Consider the following 26,511-nt stretch of genomic DNA (forward strand, 5'->3'; position numbering starts at 1 on the left):
TGATTTCCTAAACCAAAAGAAGCAATTCTATAGAACTGCTCTGTAATCCCACAGATAAAGATAGAAGCAAATGGTACCAGCATAGAGACAAAAAAGTAAAAAGCACAGAGGAGGGACAAGGGGCCAAAGCTGGATAAATTGCAACCTATGACCTAATTCAACACAGGCCAGAGATCCACCACTTGTCAGAGGATGGCAGGGAGGAAGCAAGGTTTAAATATACTCTAGATATATCTTTACCACCTCAGTGAAGATAGAAAAAACAGGATTTTAACAAATGAACAGAATAATTATACTGAAAAACCGCACAACATATTTTGTCAGTTGGTCCAGGTCATACCTCATCCATCTCTTCACTCTTCCTTTTCTTTCTTTGCTTGAGTATTTTAACTGTGACTGGTGAGGTACTGCCCTGGTGCCTCACCTCCATTTTATTGGGTTGTAGAGGTGTGAACTGGATTTCCATTTCTGGTTTTGGGAACCGACTACTTTTTCCATTTTCTGTAGACACTTCAAAGGAGTCGAGGACAATCTCTGAATGGTCCTGCAAGCATATGGAAATTTTAAGAAAACAAGTGTTAGAATATCTACAAGTTAAAAAAACCTGTAATACATATGCCTCCCAGATGTATTGCAAAGTAAGCATTCAATTTTTCAGATGTTAGATTTCAGAGCACTTATAGCAGAAGTGAATAAATCTACTTCAACTATAGCAGAGTTTAACTTACTAAAACTTGTGTTAATTTTTAAAAAGCTAACATTGCCACGTGTTGTTCTATGATCACAGAACTTAGTTTTCCTTGCTGAACACAGCCTCAAACTGCTTCCAAGTCACTTTCCTCAAGTGCAGAGCCAGCTGGTCATGTTTTTCACAGCTAGCAGGAGTAGAATTGACATTATTTTCTTCATGTCAACTCGGCTGCTCCTTAGGGACTAGGCAGCAATAGGAGCTTTTGAGAGAAGTATAATCTTTCTCTAACTTATCTTTAGGAAGCTTTCCCTTCCCCTTCTACACTCAAGTTAATTGTGTAAGTAACAAGGTCCAACTGGCAAGCTACAGGCCAAATTCAACCTATGAGACTTTTACATCACATCTGTTGTCTGGAGGAACCGCAAGCATTCAGGCAGCACCATTACCCACAAGCTGAAGACCTTACATTGTACCTGCTTACAGCGTCAGCCCCACAATCCTCTGGTTGCCTTAACCTCTCCTAATCAGAGTGCCAGCTTCTTAGCCTTTCCTCTCAAGGCAGGAGACACATATTGCCTTGATCATTTAAATTTGTTTTATTTCCACTAGGTCTTTCCCAATAATTATTTGCCTCCCACCCCAAAACTTTACCCTGTTCACTTCCACAACACCATAACAGTTTCTCATGATAATCCTGTTAACAGCCTCTCTTTATTCATAATATCAAGTACTGTTGTTACTGGCTTAAGGTAAATACTTCAGCAACAGATGCTCACAGTTCTTCTCTATAAGTAATATTATAGCAGATATAAATAATTCTGTGGGGCACTCAGCTTCTATTACTAAGGTCTATAAAGCAGTAAGCGTTCTGAGAACTGTTCTGTCCTCCCTCATACATCACAATCTTTATCTATACAGCACTAGCTGAACAGATGAAGTACCAACAACTAGCCAGTCTTATTTGGCAATAGACAGGAAAGAGATGCATTTTGGAAATGTGAAACAAGAAGAAAATCACATCATCTTGCAGCCAGGGTAGGAACTACTAGGAAATCCATGTTCAGCCCTGCTCATTATTAATTAGCAATGGAGCCATACATTTGATCTGCTCAGCAGACCTACCTAATTACATACTGATCAGGTAGCACACAAGGCTTCAGTCAGAAACAGGAGTCTCAATACAGTTACATGTCTTTTAATTTTTTTTCAGGAAATAAGCCAAGTTTATCTTTTTTGTGTAAGTTTCTAATATTGTTTTGGCATTAAGTTTTACTCTTGTGAACCTCTAGATGGGCTGGAAGCTCTAATTACAGAACCATCTCTATTACCACTATAAGCGATACCAGGAAAGCTAAGCTGAAAACCCCGTAACACTGACATAGCCAAACTGAGATGGCACTACAAATGTGTCTTCAAATCTCTAGAACCTGGACTAGTTAACTAGTTTTTGCCTCAGTACATAAATTACATAATCTATAGAGAAATGGCATTCTCTTAACTGAAGTACTTTTTTTTCTGTAAGCACAAAAGAAGAAGAGAAAGAATGAACAAGATCTCAGAACTAAAGATATAGTAAAGTACAAAGAACTATAAAAAGTAACTCATGGGAGACTTCCAATATTGACAAAATATATGCTGAAAAAACAACAAAAGTTACTAACAACATATCATTAGTACATACTTTACTATAAACATAGCAAGCATACCTCTTTGTTTATAGGCTGATCTATTTTATCTTGCTCTTCAGGTACTTCTGCCAAAGAATGAAGACTTTCTTGGTTAATGTGTTGTTTCAATTCCTTTATTAAGTTGTCTTTCTCAGCCAGCTGTTTTCTTAGCTCTTCAATATCAGTTTCCTTATCCTAATAAACATAGCAAAAGTTATCACAAACTGCAGGACTGGCAAAAGAAATTAACATATACACAAGCATCACTATGATTACTTATGAACATCAGTTTTAAAAGAGCAGGCTAAAACAAATTGCCGTTCTACAAAAAGACAAGTATGAGTGGCTAGTATTTAAAGTGAAGAAATGTCATAGCAGCCTGGGAAAATATAATGTAAACTTTATTTTACTCCACTTGCGTAGAATACTTATCTACTACTTATGTAGTACACCTCCCATTTGTTCATTCAGACCTTGGTGATGTGAAAAACGAAGCAAACATAATAGTTTAATATTTCCAGTTCAACTTTGCAATCAATGGATCAAATAGATTAATATTTTAATTACTTAGTACTTTGAAACTTCAGTTACTGTTACAAGTTCAGTTTCCAAAAAAAAATCAAAGCTTTTTTTTAAATTAGCTGCACATTGTTTCAATATGACAGTGCTTAAGAACAAAAAATGGAGCCAAAATGCAAAGAGCAAGTATAGTATTTTGCAGAATAAATAGATTTAAAAAAAATGAAAGTCCCAAAGGAACACAGAGATATGACCTTTTCTGAGTTCTCTAGCATAGCCTGTTTCAGTTCTGCTATTTCTTTATCTTTTTGTATGGTGTTAGAAGCCAAAGTCCTGAGCTGTACTTCCAAAGCTTCTACTAATTTATCTCTTTCTTCACGCCACTTATGAAGGTCACTGTCCTTTTCCACCAGCTGTGCACCAAGCCTTTCCTAAATGGGGAAAAAATAGGTTAGAATTAGACACCACTTTTACACTACCTGAACTGTTCTGATTTTTTCATTTTGCATAGTTAGCACGATTTCATGGCCTTAGTCAACTTGAGAGCCTACGTAGATCTTAAACTCCCATAGAACTAGTTTCATTACAAATATGCAAAAGCAAACCACGCTTCTATTAGAAAATCTGTATCTACAATTATACTCTTTGTGAAGTTTTTTTTAAGCAGTGCCACTCTGATTTGCTTATTTTGTATTTTTATTAAAGCGTCAAGCAAGCAAAGTCACAGACAAAGTGAATGTAGCCCTAAGCTCCTAACACCCTCCTATACCAACTACAGGTCCAGAAAGTCATTACTACTTCTAGATGCAAATACATTTTTAGATTATACAGATTCATGATAATTGTATATGCTTAAGAATTAACAGCCTTGATGCAGTCCCCTGAGCAGACAAGGTATCCACCATGTTATTAACAGTCACACTACTTTGAAAGCAATATGGGAGCAAAGGCACTGCCTTTTTGACCAAGGAAGCTTTTTTTTGTCAACTTCTGCTTGCTTCTTCTCTTCCTTCCAAAGTCTCATGTTTGTTTTTTTTAAAAAAAGCCAAGCAATGCATATTATTTTGCAAAGTATGTTTTCCTAGCTTCATCAAGTAGCAATTCATTTCAGTGTGAGTTATTTATTGGTGTTTTACACAAAAGATGAAGTTTGAAAAATTTGTAGTAAGGTGATGATGGCAATAGGATAGGAAGGAACAGACATGTTAAGTCCTATTTTGTACTGTGCCTATTCATGTTGTGACCCTCCTATAGTTCCTTTTTCATACTGAGATGTCATCTAAGCTTTGCCATGTGATGAAGTGAGGGAACTTTGTCAAAGGCCAGTTACCCTCAGACACCCACACTTAAGTGACATGAGTTGCTCTGTACTAAATAATTACACTAAGAGCAGTCTGCAGAAGTGTCCAGATACTTACAATTTCTTCTTGTTGCTTTACATGACGCTCTCTGTCCTCCACAAATTTTCTCATTTCTCTGTTGCGATGGCTCTCAGCTTCTTTTACTTGATGTATAAGACCTGTTTTTTCCTCCAGCCACTTCTTTCTATCAACTTGATACTTTGCCTCATTTTCCTATTTTAATGAAACCAGAAATAAAACCATTGGTAGAGATTAAGCAAAAAAAAAACCCCAAACAACAAAAAAAAAACTTAAAAAAATCTAGATTACCATAAAATGGATTTGTTTCAAGAAGATAATAAAAATATTAGCACAGTTTTACTCCAGCATATTCCAAACGGCAAGTATTACATTCTCATTTTTTCTTATGTATAGAAAAAATTAAGAATTTTCAACACTTCTTATTCAGACTGGCATGTTTTCATGAAATAGATTTCTTCTCCACCCTCTAAAAATACTCTCAGTAGGTCACTAACACTATAGAAGTTACACCAAAAGTAATGGTAAAGAGATCCTTAACTTACAACTTCCTAGTCTTTCATGCTGCCTTACAGGACTTTTTAGAAAACTTCATGACTGCACAGCAAAGAATGCAGTACAATTTGAATGGTAGGCAGACAGTGCATACCCATGAACATCACTTCAACCCACAGCAACTTTGCCTCCTTTTCTACCACGATCAAACCTCTTGTCAGACATTCTCCCACATCAAGACAGAAGGCGCCTGAAAAGCTGCTTGGAAAAAAGTCTACTTTCTAATCCAGGTAGAACTAGAGGTAAGTCCTTAACCTAACAGAAGGGCTTACAGGTCATATAACAAGCACAAGATGTTGAAAGAATTTGGTTTAGTTGACCAAGGAAATGACAGGAAATGAGTTTGGAAAGAATATCAGGAGTTGGATTGCTTAAGACAACTAAGAGGAGCCCAGCTACAGAAGCAATGTTCATGATAGTCAAACATCACATAGCATGCACTCCATTATGCAGCGGTGATGCTGTATGCTGCAAAGACACTGCATCCAGACTTTGCTGCACTGGTGCACTGCAGCTTTTAGAGCATGTTTCCATTAGCAGTTTAACAACTTGCCTTACTATGCCCCAACTCTTGAAGATAGTGGCACAAAAAACATTAACTCCAAAACAGAAGTTACAGCTTTAAAATGAAGTACAATTACACCACCATATTTTACCTCCAGTTCTTTTCGCAACTTCATTATTTCCTCATTTTCATTTATGTTCTTCTCCTCATTTTTGTTCATCTTTTGCTGCCAGTCACTATCAGCCTGTTTATTTAGTTCTTCGTATTTCTGTTTCCATGCCTCCAGTTCTACTCAGTAAACAAAGTAAGGTTAGAGTTTGAAATGCATATTTGACCACATTCACATCCTTCTAGTAAAGTTACTTGGATTTATCAGCTATGACCATAAAGGGACAATAGAAGCCTTTAACTATTAGAAATTTGTTACATAACACAAAAATTAATACCGAAATAACAGTCAATAAATAAAAACAAATTTAAGACAGCTATCACAACATTCACAAAATAATTTTGCTTCCCTGTTCCCTTCCCATAGAGAAATTACCCAAAACTAATCTGTTGGTCTCTTCTAACTTTGCTTCAAGCACTTGATCTTGTTCAATTTGAGTCTGTTCTTGCTCTTCTAATGTCATCCGCATATCTTCAATTATTCTTTCCTTTGCACGCAGATCTGAAGTTTTGAAAACAAATTTATAGATAAGCCCCCTTCTAGTTCCTACCATTCTCTCCCAAAGTGTCTTCATGACAAATAATTTCCCCCATTCCCTAAGAACAAAAGCTTTGTTAGAAATAGAGCTGATACTGAACTATCCAAATCCAAAATTCTTAAGTGACTCTGATCAACTTGATTTAGGTGAATGTATGAGTGCTTATATGTTGGTCAGACTATGGCTTGTATTATGAGAAACTAACCATTGCTCAGTTGCTAAGCTTTTAGTAAACCTGCAGAAACTGTTACTATACTTGTTCGTGTTTCAGTGCTTAATTTTATTACAAGGGCCAACTAAAATGGCAAATAAATACCAACATTTAATAAGTTAACACTGATACAGCAAAACCACACTTCCTCTGGGGCTTATTCTGAGACTGCTGCTTTGCTTTCAAATATACCTGCTAATAATACTTCAATAAAAATTAGTTTCTGACAGTAATATCTTGATGTCTTGTTTGGAGTTTCTCAGTATTTTAAAATATAAATATGCAATTTCATTAACAACATGAGAAGTGATTATGTTGCCATTCCACACCCCAAAACATTGAAGATTTTTCTCTGACCTTTATGTGTTTTCTCATACTGTTTCGAGATTTCTTCCAGCTTCTCATTATTCAACAGTTCCTAAATATCACATTGAAAAAAAATTAAACATTTTGAACAAATATACATGCTAGAAATTAGTAGCTTTTCATTCTGGGCTTTCATAAGTAATTAATAATGCACTTAAAACTAACAGTACAGAATAAGTAAGTTTTTCATATAATATAAAGGAACATTCAAGCTGGTAAAAAAAGGATTAGATGAAGGCATTACTACTAACACATCTAAGGGTCTCTGATCAGAATCAGGGTATCTGCAGGTATTACGTATTTACTATGCAGATTACTTTATTAAAAAAAATTGATAGTGTCCTACAGGAACAAGTTCTTTAAACACCTTTCATTCATTCAGTAACAGTAGTTTTAGCTGGCTACTCCCATGTTTACCCCAATTTCTATAAACTTTCTCCCGTTGCTTGGCAAACTTACCTCACTAATGCATTAGTTACACAAATTAGGAGAAAGTAAGATTGTAAAAAATAAAATACCTTTTTAAGTTGCAGGATTGTGCGCTGCTTGATCTCCAGTTCTTCGTTAAGCTGATTTTTAATTTTCTCAAGTTCATCAACTTTGTTCCTCAGGAATTTTTCCTCAGATTGCACTGTACACACCTTTAACAATGCACAAAGACAGCAAGCAAAGCTAACATTTTGCTGTAAGCCCTTTACAACTTCTGCAAGTTATCTAAATAATCAGATACTTTAAGAGTCAATTTTTTTCAAGCATCTCAGCTCAATTTCAGGAGCTGGAAGTGCACTATGACACATTTCCTTCCTAGAAAAGGATTGCCTCCATAAGTCATTACATTTGGCAGTGGAAAAACCAAACAAAATCCACAAAACCACTACCTCATACCAGGACATAACCTAATTGAGCTACAAACTGAGTTGCCTTTTAAAAAAATTTTAAGGTTTTTGGCATGTGATCTCACCCACTCCTTTCTACTCCTGAGACACAGGATTATACACTGAATGTTGAGTAGGAAAAGATCTTCAACTGTTAGACGAAGACATTATTGCAAGAGTTTTGGGCTTGAAAGTTAAGCCTTTGTTATTAGTCTTTCAGATTCTACATTTGTGCAATATCCCATGAGTTTCTAGGAAATCCTACTCCTTGATAATGAAATACTAACAGTGAATAAGAAGTTACTCCATTTCTTCATTTCTTCTCCATAAACTCAATTAAAAAACAACTCATATTTCAGAAAGTCTCTACAAGTCAGTGCTTTCCTTCTCTGATCAATCCACCTTTTCCTCTCAGAGTTCAGCATTTTCCACAAGTCTGAAGCTTTGAAGTCACTCAAATAGCAACACAAAGCATGTTGTTATAAAGAATATAAAGTCCTTCTCCATACCCAAATTAGCTGCAGATTTCACAAACCTTTTAAAAATACATTAATAAAGTTTCCTTTACCCCTTCAATAGCTGTAACTAATCTGTGTTTGACATCTGGTCTTATCTTTCTTTAGCTGTCAGCTTCAATGAAAATGTAACAAGATTCATTGCTACTCTAAACATATCACTCAAAATAGCCTTATTATAAACTTTACACATTCAAAGCTTGAGATTTGTGAAAAAAAGGTTTTAATAACAGAACCCTAATAATAAGAAAGAATAAGAAGAAACATTTGGCCTATGGTTACCAACCTCTTTTTGTACTTGCTGAATTTGTTTCTTGGCATCAGAAAATTTGTCTTTCAAATCGGTATATTCTTCCTCTTTCCTCTGCAAATCTTTTTTCAAACTCTGTACAAGGGCACAACTCTCAGACAGATCTTTACGTAGCCTTGTGTTAGAAATTGAGAGACATAGAAAACATCAGTGTTACACATCTCAAAGAAAGAACTTTTACACATTAACCCAGGCTCTTTGACTGCTGGTTTTATTAATGAATAGAATCTCAGATCTATCAGATCAATCACAAACTTTATAGTTTTACTTTCAGATTTCAGATTCTATTCATAATTCTGACATAACAAACTGCTCAGATTCACTTCTGAACACTGCAATTTTTAATTTTTTAAAGCACAGTAGAGCCATTTTTATCAATAGGTGTCCTTCCAAAGTAGCTTGATATCAGCTTTGTACCTTTTGTAAGTTTAAGCTTCATATCTACATCCCACACCTTGCAAGGATCAAAGTAAATCAAAATCAAAATACAGAAAAATCCATAACATTGCAAGAAGTACTGCTGTCACAAGTGCTACAAAGTAATTAAGAAGATGAACTTATTTTTAAAGGGTCATTTATTTGACAAAGTTTACAGTAAGATACCTTGGACTTTGGCTTTAAAAATAACAAATAAAAGATTTTTTAGATTGTATAATTGACAATACAAAACCACGTCTCCCAAAAGGAAAGTCTTTCCAAGCTTTACATGCACAGGATTGGGGACTTCCATGCTAAGTTGTACTTTAGTATATATACAGGTACTCACAGATATAGTACCAAAGAAAGCCTAGTTAAGATAAGGGCTACATAACATCTTAGAGCTATTTTTATATTATTGGATTTTCTTTACCCTATAGCAAATATAATTGGATACACTTAATCTCTTATTTATTTTAAATTTAAAAAGTGGAAGGGGCTGAGGAAGGTCTACACCCATTACTCCTTTGAGTTCTTATAGCAGACTGTTCACCTAGGATATCTATTACCTAAAACAGCTGTTGGCTGTTTATTTTCTACTCTTAATTTCCTTGCATGTTCCTTTTCCCTCTGTAATTGTTCCACATGCTTTAGATGTATATTATTCCAAAAAATATAAACAAGTGAAGAAAAAGCAACCAGAAGAATATGCAAATATATAATTCAAGTAGTATATTAAACCTCCTTAAAGCTGCAGTTTGGTTAATAAAGTTGATAAACATGTAAATGTATTACATCAAAATAAACTGATGGTCACAGAAGGCAGTTTTAACTCATTCTTTAAAGAGTAGACTCAAGTTCTCATCATTTACTTACAATTCTATAGATTGCATTTGCTCCTCCTCTTTTTTCTCATTTTCCTGAATACAGCACTTCATGTTTTCCAAGCTGTTAACCAAATGCACAACTTCCTCCTTCAGGTTTGCTTCTTGGTCACTTAATTCTTTCATTTTTTTGTCCGAACGGATACATTTTTCTTGCAGAGCTACTGTATTACTTTCTAGTTTTAAAATAATAGATTCTTTTTCTTTAAGTACAACTTCTAGCTCTGTTACGCTGTCATCTTTAGCTCTAAAAGCCTCCAAGAGGCATTCAAGCTCTCTTATTTTTCCCTTGTAGCTGGTTATTTCCTCCTCAAACTCAGCAATTACTCTGTGATCTTCTGCAGCCTGTTTTTCAAAATCCTGAGTTTTCTTCCGGATTTGCTCTTGTAACTGATTAATCGCAAGATCTTTTTCCTTTACAGACTGACAATCTTCATTTGCAATCTCATTTAATTTTATTTTTAGTTGATTATTATAGTTCTCAGAGCCATCAAGCCCCTTCTTTAAGTCTTCAACTTGTTGAAGTAGTTCTTGAATCCGTTGACTTTTCTGTGAAGAAGCCTTAATGATATTTTTGCATTCTTCCCAAATGCTTTCAACACTGCAGTGAAAGGAGCTCTCTTGTCTCAGATCTGCTATAGAGGCAGTTTGGGATTGCATGCATACAGGACTCATTTGAGCTCTCTCTGGTTTATCATTCTGAGGGTCAAGTGAATCCTTAAGTTTAACTAAATCAATATCCATAGCATAAGATTCTAAGTGGCATTTATACAACTCATCTACTTTGGAATGCATTGTTTTAATTTGTGACACTTTATCAATTATATTTTGTTTGGCACCTTCTACTTCATTATTTAGCTGAATTATCTTTTCCTCTTGTTCCCTATTTATAGTTTTCTGTTTGTTTAATTCAGAAATAATCTCCTGATAGTCAGCTTGACATTGCTGAAGCTCTTCACTTAAGCTAGAAGCCCTTTCCTCAGAAGCAGAGAGCTTGAGATGCAAGTCTGTTATCTGCCCACAGAACTTTTCTTTTTCATTTTTTTCTCTTCTGCATTGCTCCTCAAGTGCAGTTAGCTGACTTTCCAAGGTTTCAGTTCTTTTCTTCAGTGCTAGTACTTCTGCATAGTTATCAGAAGTATTTGTTTTCAGGTATTCAGTTCTTTTTTGCATTAGAGAGTCATCTTCCCAACTGTCCTTCATATCTCCTAAAAAATACCAATACAGTTCAGATTGATTAAAATCAATAATACAAGTCACCAGTAATACCAAATAGCAATTACTATGAAAAATCACACCTTTATATCATATGCCATTTTGAATTTTTGAAATAGTTAAAAGGTCTCTGAATGGTTTAACATGCAATAGGTAGGTACCTTTTAGGCTTCTAGACAGTTTGCAGCAAGAGGTGTTCAGGAACCTCAAAGAGCACTTTGCCTATTCCAGTCTTCGAATCTGCACCACTAGCAGAAAGATCTAACTACTTTTAATAATACTACTACTAATACCTATGAGCTAGGTAACATTCAGTTATATCTAGCTTACACCTTCACTCATTCAACAATCCCTTTAATACAACCAGCAATGCCCCATTCTACATTTAGAAGAGCAATTGTATCCTACACTTTTCTGAGAATCTTTATTTATACTGAATATCCTCTTTAAAAATCAAGGTAAAAATCAAGCACAAGTTTTTCACTTAGTGTTTGGGACCTTCTTCCTTTTTTTAATTTGTTTCTAAACTAGATATAAAAATAACTATTCCCACACCTAATGTGCTGCATGTGAACTTCTCCCAGAAAGAGATTTCTAACGTTGCATCACAATCCCACATTTCCATAAATATTTTATTAGTTTAAGACTGGTTCTTCCCCACATAATGAGCAATTCTAACTAAAATTACATGCATTTCAGAACCTTCAAAATTTATTCCAGCTTTATTTCACAAGTGTTTTAGAGCCCAGTTGTGTCTGGCTATTAACCTGCATGCAATGTTTTACTATTAAAATCAAGCCTGACTATTTCTAAGGATTAAGTCTTCACAGCTAGGTAATCCAGGGAGATACTACAGATTCCTGTGAGTACTGCAACCACAGCAAGATGGAACTTTGGCTGTCACTGCACTTGAGAAGTGTAAAGCACGTGGGTACACGTGTACCGTGCATAGAAACATCCTTGAAATACATCATCCAGCAAGTTTTATAGTCACTAACTTTAAGTCACTAACAAAGCCATACTGAAACATTAGCAATAGGGCTTTTAATCTTAATTCAGGTTTTATTTTTAGAGTGATCAAATTCCTTCTATTTTTCTGTACCTTTTTTTTCTGCTCTAATTAGACATATCAAGTGCTCCTGCTAGATCAGACACAACAGCAGTATTACTTCGGCTTATAAAGCCAAGTTTCCAATTCTACAACATCAAAAACTTTGGAACAGAAAGTGCAGTTGTGTAGTCCCAAGAAAACAATCAGATGAAATACTATGTATTCCTCACATTGGACATGCATTTTATGTACTTCACTAAAAAGTAGCAGTGTCTTAGACATATCGTGTGATCTAAGGTGGCAAGATGAAAAAGCTGCAAAGCTTATCCCAGCACCAACAGTGAGAAGGGCATGACCGTTCACAAGATGATTTAGAAGCGATCTGGATGCTTTGTACCGACAACAACAGCCATGCAGCAAAGCAAGACAAGTATCAGTGCAAGAAGTTATATGATAATCAGTCCAGAAGCTTTCTATGTAGAAAGCACTAAGAAAGAAAAAGCCCCACCCCAAGACATGGGAGGCAAGTCCTAGAGAAGAGTACAAACCCCTGAACTTCAAGATAATTACCTTCTCCTAAAATGAACTTCGGCCACTAGCACATCTAAAGTCTACAAGTAGGCTATCACAATGTAGTTGTGCTCATTGATCTGCTGTGCCAAGTACATCTAACAAGAACGGTTAAATGTAAGCATATATATTTAATAAGTGTCATCATTATGGAGCAACTATCAAGTCAGATTTTACATCAGATGCCTTATATTCTCAACATTCTCAATGTATATTCAATACATAAATGTATTTAACATGATTGAATAGCCAGTTCTTGCCAACAGAAAAATCTCAGTGCTGACATTGGCACCATTATCCAATTTTGTTTGAGAAGAGCTATCACTTCTCTACTTTTTGTTTAAGCAAGCTTCGTCATGAGACTACAGCAAACCTGTAACTAATATATCAAAGAGTCTACACTAGCTTAATTTTCCATGCCCTTCCTGTAATATTTATATAGGTGGCACCATCAAATGGTCACACTACAATCCAATACTCATCCCAATCAAAGATGGCAGTGACAAATCAGAGATCTGCCTGGTACAGAGACCGAAGCTTCTCTTAGGAAGATTACACTTACTTGAAGAAGTTGTACAAACATCAGAAATTCCCTACTGGATCACACACCATCAGTTGACCCAAACTTATATTTTTCTCCTTTTGCTGCTCTTGGTAGGCCCAGTCAGTTCTCATGGACCTTTCCTAACATTCAACAATTGTGAATGCTAGAGAAATGAGACCATACATCTGATTAAGCCTTTCAGTATCTACGTATGCAGTTGTTGGCTGTCATCTTGTTTGGAATCTGAGAATTTTCTGTCTCTCCCACCTTCTAGAATAGCAAAAATTACAAGGTCACCACCCACTGCAGGAAGAGTCTTGTTCCATAAACTTAAGCTGATCACCTACTAGACTGAATTTTTCCTTGTTCTTTTGCTGCAGAATGTGATGAAAAACAGTCCAGCATTCAGCTTATTCACCATCTGTATCCTCAGTTTTCTGTGATCATGTGAATTTGACAGATCTCCTTTTATGAGATTTTATCATCTTTTATGTAGATATTTTCTGCTTCCCACTTAATTTTTTTTTTTTTTTTCTATCTCAGCCTCACCCAAATAATGCCTGGCAGATTTCCTTACTCATACCTATTCTGCAACTAAAGGACACAAATGAAGACCTTTCATTCTGCTTTTGCATATTTTTCATAGTTCCATAAGTAACTGAAGCCCAATTGTAACCTGAAGTTAAAGGCAGGCAGATCTTACAAATACCATTTTGCACAAGGCAGTTCCATTTAGCTCAATCTCACAAATGTACAGATTTTAATGAAATGGATAAAATATGTAGTGGTATCCTTTCAACTTCCCCCCTTATCGTTGAAGTGCTTCAACTGCATCTAGCTTATTCACCTCATTCTAAGAAGAGTTGTAAAGCTCACAGATGAAGTAAGGAAAGCAAAAAAATCAGAAGTGAAAACATGAGAGCTGCACAAAATATGCCATTTGTAGACTTTAAATAATTTTACTGACATTCAAGTGGAATGCTTTTCTCCTTTGCCAGCACTGTCACCTTGCCCAGAGCCAGCGTGCTCACAGCATGCATATAGAATGAAACATCAGGTTTCACAGCACATACTGTATGACTGAACTATCAGTAAGTCATTGACACCTTTGATGCTTGGTTAAACAATTCTAAGAACTTGAAGGAGTCATACTACTTTCCCAGAAGCCTAGCAACAGTAAGTTCAGTACAAAGACAAATTATAAGAAATCACTTAAGAGCTGTATCTCAGTCTGCAGGTGCATTAACAGATAAGAAAAAGCAACAGAAAGGAAAGGGTCTAAAAAACTAGCTTTTATTTTAAGCAGTTAGGAATGAACAGTATAGGACTTTCTACAAGGCAGATGATATTTACATAGCAGTTACTTCCATTTACAGTTTAACATAGCAGATTTCCTCCTCATAGCATAACGTTTACGCTTCACAACTTTTTGCTTCTGTTCTGGAATAGTGACCCCCTGTTGAGTGATGGTAGAAATTGTACCTTTCTTTGTAGGTGGCTCTTCCACAGTAGGCTCATTTTCAAAGCAACGTTTTCTTCCAACTTCCAATACAATATCCTCACAAGCCTTGAATTGGCCGTTTTTGATCATGTCACTAGGTATCTTTCCTGCCAATTCTCTTTTGATGGTAGACACAGTGTTTTCCTGTGTTAAAATAAGAATTATTTCTTTGAAGTTACACAAAGTACACCCTTACAATTTTGTAATCTGTTATACGCAGATATTTTTACAAAGCTATTTGCATAACATGTACAGGAATTGTCAGAGGAGCAAGTCAGTTACAGATCAATTAAACCAAAAGCAGATATGATTTCACATTCTACTAAGCACAATGCTTTGCACTGTACAGAAAGCAGAGCAAGAGACTACAAAGCTACAAAAAGCAAAACTTACAAGTAAGAGGAGCTTGTTTACCATCTGAAAATAATAGAAATTAAAACAGCTCTGTCAGTTGGTAGACTTGGGAGTTTTAACCACCTTCAGCAAAGCCACAGATCATTTTTTTCATGACTGATTTGATGAAATTTGAAAGCTTAGTCAGTTATGTCACACATTTTAGACCATATATTTGACTAAGAATAAAGTCTCTTTACTTGCAAGATGACAAGTGGCAAGCCACATTGGTTGCCAAGGACAAATTACTCATCTTTAAGTAACAATTAAAAAGAATTATTCTAGAGCAAATGTGAGGTTTGTGGTCAGGTATTACGTTTCACACCACACACTCAAATACTGGACAGGGCTGGAGCCTTGCTCCTAGAAGGAGTAGTAATAGGAAGCAGTCATGACAATTCTTGTATCTCTGAGCATTCATATTATTGAAAAGCCCAGTTGCTGTGGGGCAGAGACACAATAGAAGATGTATAGTCAAAGCCTTAACTTTATACTGTAAAAGAGAAATGGATCAGAGATTTAACATGTTCTCAGAACTGTTTTTGGTCAGTGGAAATCAGGCTCAAAAAACCTAACTGCATGTGGTTTCTTTGTGGGGTTTTTTTTACCTGCATACGTTTAGCCAAGCTTGTCTCTTGGCATTCAACAGCCAGTAGTAGACTAGACAGCTGCAAGTTAAATAATGACATCACAAGCAGAGATACCCTGGACATCCACTCAGTTCAATCTCCGCTCAATGTATTATTACTCTCCTTTGAAAAGTGTGTGCACACTGGTGTTGAGTGGAACACACCGATTTTTGTTGTTGCCAGTTTACACAATCACTGTCCTTCTCACATTAGCTTCTTACTTCAATTAAATTTGACCTTTTGCTGCAGCAAAACCTCCTTTCCTTTCTCTTCCATTCAGCTAAAGACAGAGACACTGCTTAAATCCTCCCCATTTGAGGTTTTTATTTTTTTTTTCAGAGTGGCTCTTCAGTGTCATCTAGAGTCCTTCAATAATAACTCCAGATCACTGCTTCTAGAGGTCCCATTTTTCACACACACCCACATACACATTTTGCTGTAACTTCAGTTTCAACGCCAGCTCACCTGCTACCATTTCAAGCAAGTAGCGATTACAGAAAACTTCAATTTTCCAAAATAGTTACATCCATTACAAGCATAGGTTTAAATTTTTGTACTAAAAATTTGAGATGTCTATGACTTACATAGTCTTTTATTGTTTCTTCTAAACAGGATATCAAATCTTGTAGTCTTGTAATAACATCATCTTTTTGCTCCACAATGTCCATTAATTCTTGAATCCTTTTATTCTGTGTATTCATTTTCTTGGAAAAAAAATAGTTTAGTCATCAATATTATGTTGTTGAACTATAACATGCATTTATAAGTCAGACCAGGTAAGCTGAACTGGATATAAAAAAAGGCAGAAGCATACTATAAAGAGCATTTTAAGCTACTCGAATTTTGCATTAAAGCAAATAATTTTGCACAGGTTTTTCCTTGAGAAAGTTACCTTGGTTGCTTCTTTAAGCTGTTCAGCAGACTCATCCAATTGAATCATCTGCATTTCAAAGTCTGTAACAGAAAAAGAAGCCTGCATCAAATAAGCACCCATTATAGTTCATTTTTTCATTTTTTATAGTTCAATAGCCCATTTTTTTATGTCCTGGTACCTTTGTAGTATAACAAATTGACTTATTTTCTTGTTGACTTCTACTTATAAGACACATTTGAAAAGTTGTTTAAGTTTTTTGAATAGGAGAACTGAGCCTTGCAACCCATATAAAATATACATCAGATCAAATGACTTGGAGGTATTGCTACTTTTTCCTTTATAAATGTTCCACAGGATACCTGAAAACATTGCATCAGCAAAATGTAAATAATTGTAGGTATTACAATATAGGCATGAAATTAAGACTTAATAACATTGACATTTTACCCCACAATTCAGAAGGCTGCAATAGCCAGCTTAAGTTTTGTCTTAAAAATTAAACAACCAAGGTCTGTGGAATTGTTCAACCTGAATGCAAAATAAATGGTTACCACCTCTATATATATGAATTGGTCCAAAAATCCCACTCAACTGTATTATTTCTATTTTACAGTAACCAGTTGTTTCTCTTTTCTGCCTTTCACATCACACTTACACCCAGCTCACCTTTGGTTTTCTGTGTCAACTCTTCTTCAGTTTTGATTAGTTCATTGGTTTTCTTTGTCAGCTCTTCTTTGGTCTTAGTTAGTTCAGCAGTAATTTTTCCCAGTTGTTCTTCAAGCCAACCTATAGCTTCCTGTGGGTCCTCAAGGGACACTATGTATTTGTGTGCTTCAGCTGCTTGCTTTTTGATATCAATGACATCATTCTGCAAAGAATCAATAATGCCCTCAAGATCAGTGTAGGTGCCTGGCCCTATTCTGTATTCTTCATCCTGAAAAATAATTTGTATCTTTCAGAAACAGCAAATAATTGCACAATGGACATTATTTCTACAGTAACTTTGGAACAGATCATTATGAATTCAAACATTTAAGTACAGTTAATTCTGGCATCAAACCAATCTTATGTGTTCATATGCAATTTGATTATCTTTTTCTGCCTACCTTCACATGCAAGTCTCTAGTGCCAAGTAATAGCTACTTTATTTTATAGTATTTAATGACCCACTCTCACATTCCTTTTTGTATCACCAAAAAAAGCACCCCGCCAAATTTAATATAGAACCTAGTATTATTTTACCCAATAAGAACATTGAAGAGACACAGTAAACAGTTTTAGAAGGAATACATTTCAAATTTAATATAGCAGTTAAAATTTGTGAGGTGAAATAATTTGGTAAATCACAAAAAACTTAAGTTGTACTCAAAACTTGAACTTTATATCTTTCCTCTTTGCTTTTTGAAAACAAAGGGCACAGAATCCATATGTGGGGCCTAAAAAGTTAGCTTCAAATACTTAATGCAATAGATTTGATACCATAATGCCACATTTTCCCCTAATCTCTGTATACAGTAATTTCCAATTTGTGTGGCAGAAAACAGAAAAAAGATTCCTAAAAGCACACCCAATGCTCAGTAACTGCTCCTATTAAATATGATAAATCTAACTTGCTAAGGATACAGTTACATAGCATGCAATTCCTTGAAACTATCCTGGGGATCCTTGAGACATATCATCACTACAAAAAGTAGTTAGCAAAAGAGATGTTATTTGCATGGGGGAGGGAATCAAATACCAAAAGTTTAACTTGTTCACTGCAAGGCTGATCCTTCGATTTATTTTCTTCATGTGGATTGTTAGTACAACCATTTACAAGTTCCTTGAAAATTTCCAGACGTCTTTCAGAATCTTCTTTAAGTCGTTCTCGTTCATGAGAAAGGCACTCTCTACAGTAGGAAAAATAAGTCAGCTAAAGGCTAGCTAGTATGAGCTGGAATGCATATATTTATATAAGCTACCTATTAAAAAGTATTTTCATTATTTTGGCACAATAGAATCACACAGGATCTTAGGGGTTGGAAGGGACCTTGAAAGATCATCTAATCCAAATAATGATAGACAAAATGGTGGTGCTAGATGGAAAATAGAAGTATATTTTTCCCCCACATACCCTTAAAGAATGAGAAGAAAACAAATACACACAGATTATCAGCAGCACTTAACTACAAGCATTTTTTCTCAATGCCTTCAGACAGAATACCTGTTTGGAGTGCCACTAACACTGCAGTAACCCAAGAACTTGCAAGTGTCCCTCTTCCTACAGTCATCCTATCAACAAAACTCTTATCTTAGTGAGAGCTCTGCAAGAACAAATGCTATTTACAGATCCCACACACATGCACCCTGACACCTCCTAGAAAATTAAAGCATTTCCTACACAATATCTTTGCTGAATTAATTGTCCAAACAGAAACTGCGTTTACAGAGGCAACAAGGCTAGCAGAAGAGTGCAGCCTCTTAAGGCCAAGACACAGAGTTCAGAAATAAGTGAATTTACTTCCATTTTTTTAACCACTAACTTTAAAACCACTTAAAGCCAACTTACTTAAAATCCACTTCCCTCTCAGCAAAATACTGGGTGAATTCTTGTGTCACTTCTTCACGAATTTTTAGTTCCAGCAGTAACTTATTCTTCTTTTCAGTAATAAGTTTGTTCTTCAAGTCCTCTATGAGAGTCAGCAGTTTCTATAATGACAATTAGTATTCAGTTTTTCATAAATACTTTTCCAAAAGCAAGCTTACCATTTCTTAACACTACAACAGCACTTTTCCAACTGGCAAATACTCTTCCAGTTATTAGCTTACTCATAAAAAGGAGGATTCACAAGTAGGTTAAAATGTTTGATATCAGCTCAACAGTTTAAGTTTGCAAAAAATAGGTATTTACAAACAGTAGGCATTTGCAAAGAACATTAATTTTATTACAATTCTGGAAGTTGTCTTAAAAAAATCAGGTTTTGGCTCGTTTTCCAGATGTATATTTTCAGGGCAATATTACTGAAACCTCCATGAAAGTCTTTAAGTCCTCTGTTCCTTTCTTTGTCTTTCCTAGAAGTCACTAAAATTGTTGGTCCTTCAGGAGCGATTTTCAGAGTTTTCTTGTGCATATCAACACAAATGAACAGTCTTCTGTAACGCTATAAACCATGTAATAATCGTTGACCATAGGTTACCAAAAGGAGAGAAAGTCAAATCTGCAATTCTTGCTGCTGTTTTTAAATACATTCTATAGTTTTCCCACAAAAGGCACAAGTCATGAGCAACACCACTCTTTGTTGTTAACACTGGATTTAGTTAGATTAAGGGTGACTAGAAAAAAGCAAGATATAGGGGAAACCAGGAGAAGAATACTTTGCTTTCAGACTCCATACTACACGTATTTCTAGAGCAGCCCTGGTACATACCATATAATCTTCTTTTCCAATAAGAACTTTATTTTCTTCATGTTTCTGGGATGCTTCTTCTCTTGATAGATTATGCTGTTCCTCCATATCATCATCATCATCTTCAATCACATCTTCTAAAGTCCTGTCCCATAGGATGGTAGGTCTTTTCCTTGGGAGTGGCATTTTAGTGTCACTAAGTAGTGATGATTTCTGGTGAAATGACTGATCATGGGGAAGAATAGATGTGTCCATAACTAAAACCTACCCAGAAAATGAAGAACAAAGTCAGTTTTTTAAAACTCTACTGACACTTCCAAGATATACCTGTTGCACTTTCCGATAGGTCTCCTGAGCATAGCACTCCCCCAGCCTATCCTCTGTTCAGTCACTACTCAGACCAGCTTCCAGCCAGAGTACAAAGAAGCCACATTACAGTCTAACCCTTTTTCTGATCCCAGCAACACCAAGTTTCATTAGCTGAACAACCTACAAGAAGGTTGCCACCTCAGGCACAAACAGGTTTCTGTATTTCCTATACTTTTGAGTTTCTAGGTGCAAATGTCATCCTACAAATTCTATGTCTTCAACAGCTGCATCCCCCTGACAGTCTGTTCCTTCTAGTGTTGCACTTAACCTGCATAGATCAGCCCATATTCCAAAGGCCTGGATCTATTGTTCTTTGAATATTTAACTGCTAACAGAAGCTTTCCATGTCTTCCATTAAGGCTGCAGCACTGATTCCCAATACTTTTGTCTTTCAGCTTTACCAGGGTTACATCACTGAACTTACTCCTACTCGTTCTGCTTATCCTCCACCTTCACAGTGAGGCCTCTATGTCATTAAGACAGCCTTTCAAACTCTTTGGTGCTCAGTCTATTTTAATCAGTATTTCAGGTGAGTAATATTCCAAATTAAGATAGCAGTAGTATATGGGGCAGCTAGAATTGCTCCTAGGTGAAGGCACATTATTAGTACAGAAGAAAAATTTACTTAGATCTCCAGGAATTTCTTCCCAATATAGCAAATGTCTTGTTAGGCTGGACATTTTTTAAGAATTACAGATTTCCAGCAGGAGATGCTCCCATATCCACACGCCAAATTAATAAAAAGGCCCAACAAAGCCTTTTTTAAAAGGCTTTACAAGAAAATAAAACCTGAGTAATTGGTAAAGATGGTTGCAACATGGCACAGAGAATCCCAGTAAATAAATTCATATTCTTAGAACAGAACCTACTCTTTAAATGAAAACCATAAGTACTAATGGATCAAACTACAACACTTACTTTTTGTGCAATGGCTGAGAATTTCAGCACATTGAGCGTTTCATCATATGCTGAAGCACACTGGCTTACATTGACTATCATATATACCTTCCCCTTTCCACTGAAGAATCCTTGAAGAAAATGAGTTAGTTTACTTTCCCGAAAGGGTATGTGCTGCTGCAACCTTTAAAGACAAAAGAACAGATGGTCAGAAGTTTATTAGCTTCCAGTCAGTGTAGGAGCTATCCAGTCTGAAGACTTAAAATATTTATAAAAGCAGTAGTCTTTAAAATTACAATTGTTTTGGTCTAAATACAGCTGTTTGTGAAGAGATTGAGTGGCTGTTGTGGCTGCTGCTTTAGCCATTATCTCAGGTAGGCTATAGCAATACAACCAATGGGAGCACTTAAACCAAAAACACATTCAACATTTAACCTAGGATAGGTCACATAGCCTCATGCAACAAGTTTAAATATAACTTGGGTACATCAACAAGATCTTCACAGTACAGACTCTGCAAGTCTATATATCTTTCCTACAAAAAACTTAGGTATTGCCTACAACAATTAAAAGCTATTGTTTAAAGTATACAATGCTAACACTAAGAACTACAACCCGTTAGCAATTCATAAAAGGACTTACTTGGACTGTTGACAGTTCTTGAGTGCATTGATACACTTGCCTAGAATCAGGAGAGAGGTGTTTATATTTCCACTCTCTTTCAATCTGTCACCTTCGTTGCGAGTCTTAGTATATCTTTCTGAACCAGCAAGATCACACATTGACAGTCTGAAAGCAGATATGGAAAATTAACTATCTTGGAACATGCACAATTTGTGTTTAAAACCACTTTTATTAGAGAAAAAATATCTTGATCTTCATCTGCATGAGGCTTTCCATGCTTTTCAATGTTGTCTCTCCAATAAAATTTGACACTACTTCCTACCAAACCCCTTCCCAACATGCTTCCAATTTTTCTCCCCCATCCTCTTCCTGCTGAGAACTCACATGAGTTAAGGAGTACAGCCAGCTAGTAGCAGCCTGTGCTGAACAGAGGGAACAAGATATAAAACAACACTGCAACCTGACAGCTTGAGGTAGAGGGCTAAGTATGGCATAAATGGAGGGAGTGGGGAAACCACCATATATGCTCTACCAGGGAGCACTGGGTGTATAGTGCAGTACCAGTGCAGCAATATGGGATATAATTAATAAAATCACAACAAGGACTCTACCCTGAACTTACTCATTGACTCGGGTCACTCGAGGTGCTCCTGAATCTTCAATTTTCAGTAACTTAACTGTGAATATGCTGTGACTAAAAGGAGAAGTTTAAGTTAGCAGAAAAATTATAAAGTAGATGGATACCTTAAAATTACTTTTAGCCTCCACATCTGTTCTTGTTGAATCTGTCTACTTACCTAGGCATAAACTCTATTGGATACAAACTTCTATAAGATATCTATGCATTTATTTTGCTTTATCCTCAGACTTTTAGATGGAATAAAAATAACTGTTTTTGCTTAAATATTTTTGATAGAACACTTAGCTTTTGTACGTGCTCATCTTACTGAAGGATTGAATCCTTTTGGCTCACATACTGCTAAAGGACACCAACACTGAAACCTAGATATCTAGACCTTGTTAGTCTCTTCCTCTCCTAAAAGCCACAAACCATATTTTACTTTCTCCTTCCTCCCACACACCATCCTATGCCCCATGTTATTCAAAGTGTTTCTCACCTTCTGCTGGAGCAAGTATTTAGTTTTGTGCTTGCAATACTCTGGTGTTTCAATCCCAGTTTCAAGAGTCTAAAAGCTTCTCTAGAATCAGAAATCTGAACCCATTGCAGATCTATAGGAAAAAAACATGATAATCTTGTAGATACCATTTTCAAGAAGAAATAAGGGATTAGGGGATAATTAGGCATAATTTTATCCTATATGACAATTTTTTCCTATTAGCACATTAAAAATATGTTCCATCAAAATTAAGTAAACAACCTTAGCCTGAGTACTGAAAAGACAAAAAGCAGAGTCTAAGAGAAATATGAAAGCCCTATTTTCATATTAATCAAGGCAGAATTCTACCTGGACAGCTTCTCTGTTCTAGCTTACAATTTTGAGGACCCTAGATCTCTTTCAGGGCATTCAACTTAATTGACAGATATCAGTGAAAAATTTTGTCTGCAATAGGATGATCATATGTCATCTGGGTATGGGCTAGAGTAAATACCTACAACTGCACTAAAATAACCTGCAATACTAACATTTTGACTTCTGTTAACCTAGAGGACACCAAAATTGTACTAGCAAAAATACCAGCTGTGACCAAGAAAAAACAAGAAAAGAATTAACTGGTTTTCCTCAATAGTATCACTAATTGCCTTACACTTCCAAGCTTTATAAAAAAAACATGCTGAAGCATAGATCAAAGCATACTATTTCCTACTTCCTATTTTACAGTCTTCAAAGAAATGGAGGAGTTGGGTTTATTGTCCAATTCAGCTTTTTGCATCTCTAGTTTGGCATATGGAAGCTAAAAACAGAAGGCCAAACGTACAAAAAAGCCTTTAGTTATAACTGGTGTCTTGATGGTGCAAAGAACATGTAACAAATTAGTCAGGTTTCAAGTCCTACTTTTTCCATGGCCAGAAACAAACACTGAAATGTTATTTTAAGTTCTTTCAGCTTCCCACCTCCCAAAACAAAACAAATTACATTGCAGGTTTGACTAGAGTACTGTAAGATGTAATTTGTACCTAAAGTAAACTTTTTCACACCTTATCTAAAGTCTCTTTCTCTGCAGAAAAAAAAAGCACACAGGCTTAAAAGTCAGTCAAGAATAAATAATACTATTTAAGATAGAAATTCCTACATATGTAGAATGTTGCCTTTCCTACTCCTACTGCAATTTGCAATGTAGCATCATCACCTTTTACATAAGAACATCCCTTAACATCTTGAGCAAGGCGTAGTGTTTTTCTTTTCTTGGTATTGGATATAGGAACCAGAAGATCATAAAAACATTCATTGTAAATCTCAAAAAATGAAACCCAAACAGAAAACTTTGTGTAATTCTTCACAGTTGTGCTAGATTCATCCAGGTCTTTTAGGAGTTCTTCTAAATCTGCCAAGTAAAAAAAATTACAAGTCAATTTAGGCCTAGTAAAGTGAATTTCACTTAAATTAATAAGTGAAAATTGATATTACAAAAAAACTATTTATCCCATTTAAAAAATATTGGAATTTCCCCCCCCCTTCCTTAACTCACATGCTTAGCCTACATATTTGCAAGACAGCCCTATTTCACCACTTCTTTTCACACTTGCAAATTCTATCAGACACATACAGCTTGGTTAGAATTATTCCAGATTCCAGTCTCTTCAGTATATTTAGAAGACAGAATTAAACTAAGGAGTACTCTTTAAGTCTGACTTTTTAAAGCAGATCTAGTCTTTAGGTAGTTTTCAAATGCTAGAATTAGGTCTAATTACATACAGGTACTCTAAAAGCCTGTTGGGATACCACCAGAGCACATAGGATAAGTAGTACTAGTTGTTCTTGCTATAGTTTCATCTCATTTGATGCCTGTTCAGGTATTCTGCTAACCATTTTATCTCTGCATTTTCTCCTTGCTTACTATTCAATACACAGAGAAATAATGCTGAGTAGTAAGTGTTTATTAACATAGGCCAGAAGTCAATTATTGACCTTAAGAAAGCTTCTTTGTCAGCTTTAATTACAAAATCACAGAACCACATAAAATTACTCTTTTTTAAACATAAATACTATTCATATATATATGTATATATAGCTATTATTTAATGTAAAACATACCATCAGAATGAACTAGTGCTTTGTTAGTGCTATTTTGCTGGAGATGGTCTATCTACAAAAGAGAACAGAGACTTTAAGATACATTGTTGACAGTATATCATCAGTACACCACCAGTAACTTTTGTAACAGCCCTATTGTCCTACTAGATAGGAACACAAGAGTAGTTGCAATAACCAAATATGAAAATCCTGGCTACACATCATGACTAGGCCAGTGGATCTGTTGAAACTGTTGTTCTTACAGAAATATTTATTCCTAACACTTCCCTTACATCTGGCCCTGTCACAGTGAACTTCAACTTTCTGAACCAGAAGAAAGCTAGTTACAGAAAAATAAGTGGGAACCCACACAAGAAGTAATTTAACAAGATTATTTGCATGAGTCCAGTTGCAGTTTAGACATAACTCTGCACCTGGTAAATCTAGAGTATTGAAATTTTATTTATATTTTGCTAATCCAGGATTCCACATCTTGCAGCTTACTAGATCAACCCTCAAAAGAACATTCATTCACTTAATAAACTAAGTAAGCAAATTACTGCTTTGTGATATTTCACAGTTGAAATAAGGTCTAGGTTTTAGATAGAGAAGGAAAATTTTCTTCTCATGAGCTCTTAAAAAATGTAAAACAAATCCCTACAGCTAGAGCTTGAGATTTGAAAGCATATATTCCTTTTCCAGTCTTAGTTTTGTTTGGTTGTTTTTTTTAGGCACAGGACCACAAAGAAGTGCAACTCATCTACCAGAACCAGTAAGCTTAAGAGAAGAAACAGATTAAAACAGGTGTGAGTTTGGTTGGGGCTATTTAAAAGTTTTTTTCAAAAATATATTTAATCTAAAGCTGCGATTCCATTAAGTGATTCCTGAAACAGTAATCAAAACTTTTAGTATTAAACTTTACACACATAACACCCCCACACAAGCCTGCAAGTATATGCAAACTTTACCACCAAATTTATAACCTGATTTATTGTTCTTAAAAGCACAGGTTTATAAACTAGAGGGGACATATACATGTATTCAAACACCCATATATGACAGATTTTTCAGAAATCCTTAAAGACTGCTAGAGGAAGATACAATTCTACACCTATCATTTGAAGTATTGAAGATTTTGCTGCCACCTGCCTTCCAGACTGGAGAAGTCCAGTTAACTAACTCAAAAAAGAAGGTAACAGGTATTTTCCACCCTGCAACAGCTAGAACACTCCATTATAACCTAGCATGCCTCAAGGTCGATACCTAATTATTTTCATTTAAAAAATAGAGAAAGCACAATAACCCCTTTCTAGTTCTAATTCCTAACATATGCTCATTTAAAAAATATCTTTCCATTAATTAAAAGCACCAAGAAGAAGGTATGCTTAAACAAAACAAATCCCCATAAATGTAACTGCACTAAATAGCATTAGAATTCCAGGCAACTCAAAACTGAAGTGTATTTCTGGACTGCTCCACAGTAATCTAAGAATAAAGTCCAGCAGAAACCAGTATTAATTAAAACCCTTTGAAAATCCACTGATGTTACACTTCTACTGTTTCAAAAGAGCTTTTGCTTCCTTTGCTGATATTTGCCAAGCTAGACGAGGGAAACAACCTCAAAATCATTGAAGTATCCTGACAGTAAACTATTTAAAGAAAC

General features: G+C 35.6%; 1 protein-coding gene across 6 annotated transcripts in view; it reads right to left on the reverse strand.

Moving 5' to 3' along the window:
• Positions 1-26,511, reverse strand: part of KIF20B (kinesin family member 20B) — a 37,321-nt gene that overhangs the window by 5,992 nt on the left and 4,818 nt on the right. For 4 of the 6 annotated variants that reach the window (XM_051619218.1, XM_051619222.1, XM_051619217.1 and 1 more), the window contains exons 7-29: positions 24,870-24,921; positions 23,965-24,159; positions 22,773-22,884; positions 22,277-22,348; positions 21,673-21,819; positions 21,052-21,214; positions 19,786-20,028; positions 18,927-19,066; positions 18,117-18,267; positions 17,045-17,312; positions 16,397-16,458; positions 16,089-16,208; positions 14,464-14,626; positions 9,594-10,809; positions 8,277-8,415; positions 7,119-7,241; positions 6,592-6,652; positions 5,861-5,986; positions 5,468-5,604; positions 4,260-4,451; positions 3,132-3,308; positions 2,398-2,553; positions 341-544 (exon numbers count right to left, since the gene is read on the reverse strand). In XM_051619218.1, the coding sequence (XP_051475178.1) occupies positions 341-544; positions 2,398-2,553; positions 3,132-3,308; positions 4,260-4,451; positions 5,468-5,604; positions 5,861-5,986; positions 6,592-6,652; positions 7,119-7,241; positions 8,277-8,415; positions 9,594-10,809; positions 14,464-14,626; positions 16,089-16,208; positions 16,397-16,458; positions 17,045-17,312; positions 18,117-18,267; positions 18,927-19,066; positions 19,786-20,028; positions 21,052-21,214; positions 21,673-21,819; positions 22,277-22,348; positions 22,773-22,884; positions 23,965-24,159; positions 24,870-24,921 (4,419 nt within the window). The remainder of the gene's footprint in view (positions 1-340; positions 545-2,397; positions 2,554-3,131; positions 3,309-4,259; positions 4,452-5,467; positions 5,605-5,860; positions 5,987-6,591; positions 6,653-7,118; positions 7,242-8,276; positions 8,416-9,593; positions 10,810-14,463; positions 14,627-16,088; positions 16,209-16,396; positions 16,459-17,044; positions 17,313-18,116; positions 18,268-18,926; positions 19,067-19,785; positions 20,029-21,051; positions 21,215-21,672; positions 21,820-22,276; positions 22,349-22,772; positions 22,885-23,964; positions 24,160-24,869; positions 24,922-26,511) is intronic. The other 2 variants (XM_051619221.1, XM_051619220.1) reach the window with 2 other exon arrangements.

This window comes from Apus apus, chromosome 4 (genome assembly GCF_020740795.1).
Source record: "Apus apus isolate bApuApu2 chromosome 4, bApuApu2.pri.cur, whole genome shotgun sequence".
Classification (NCBI taxonomy): Eukaryota; Metazoa; Chordata; class Aves; order Apodiformes; family Apodidae; genus Apus; species Apus apus.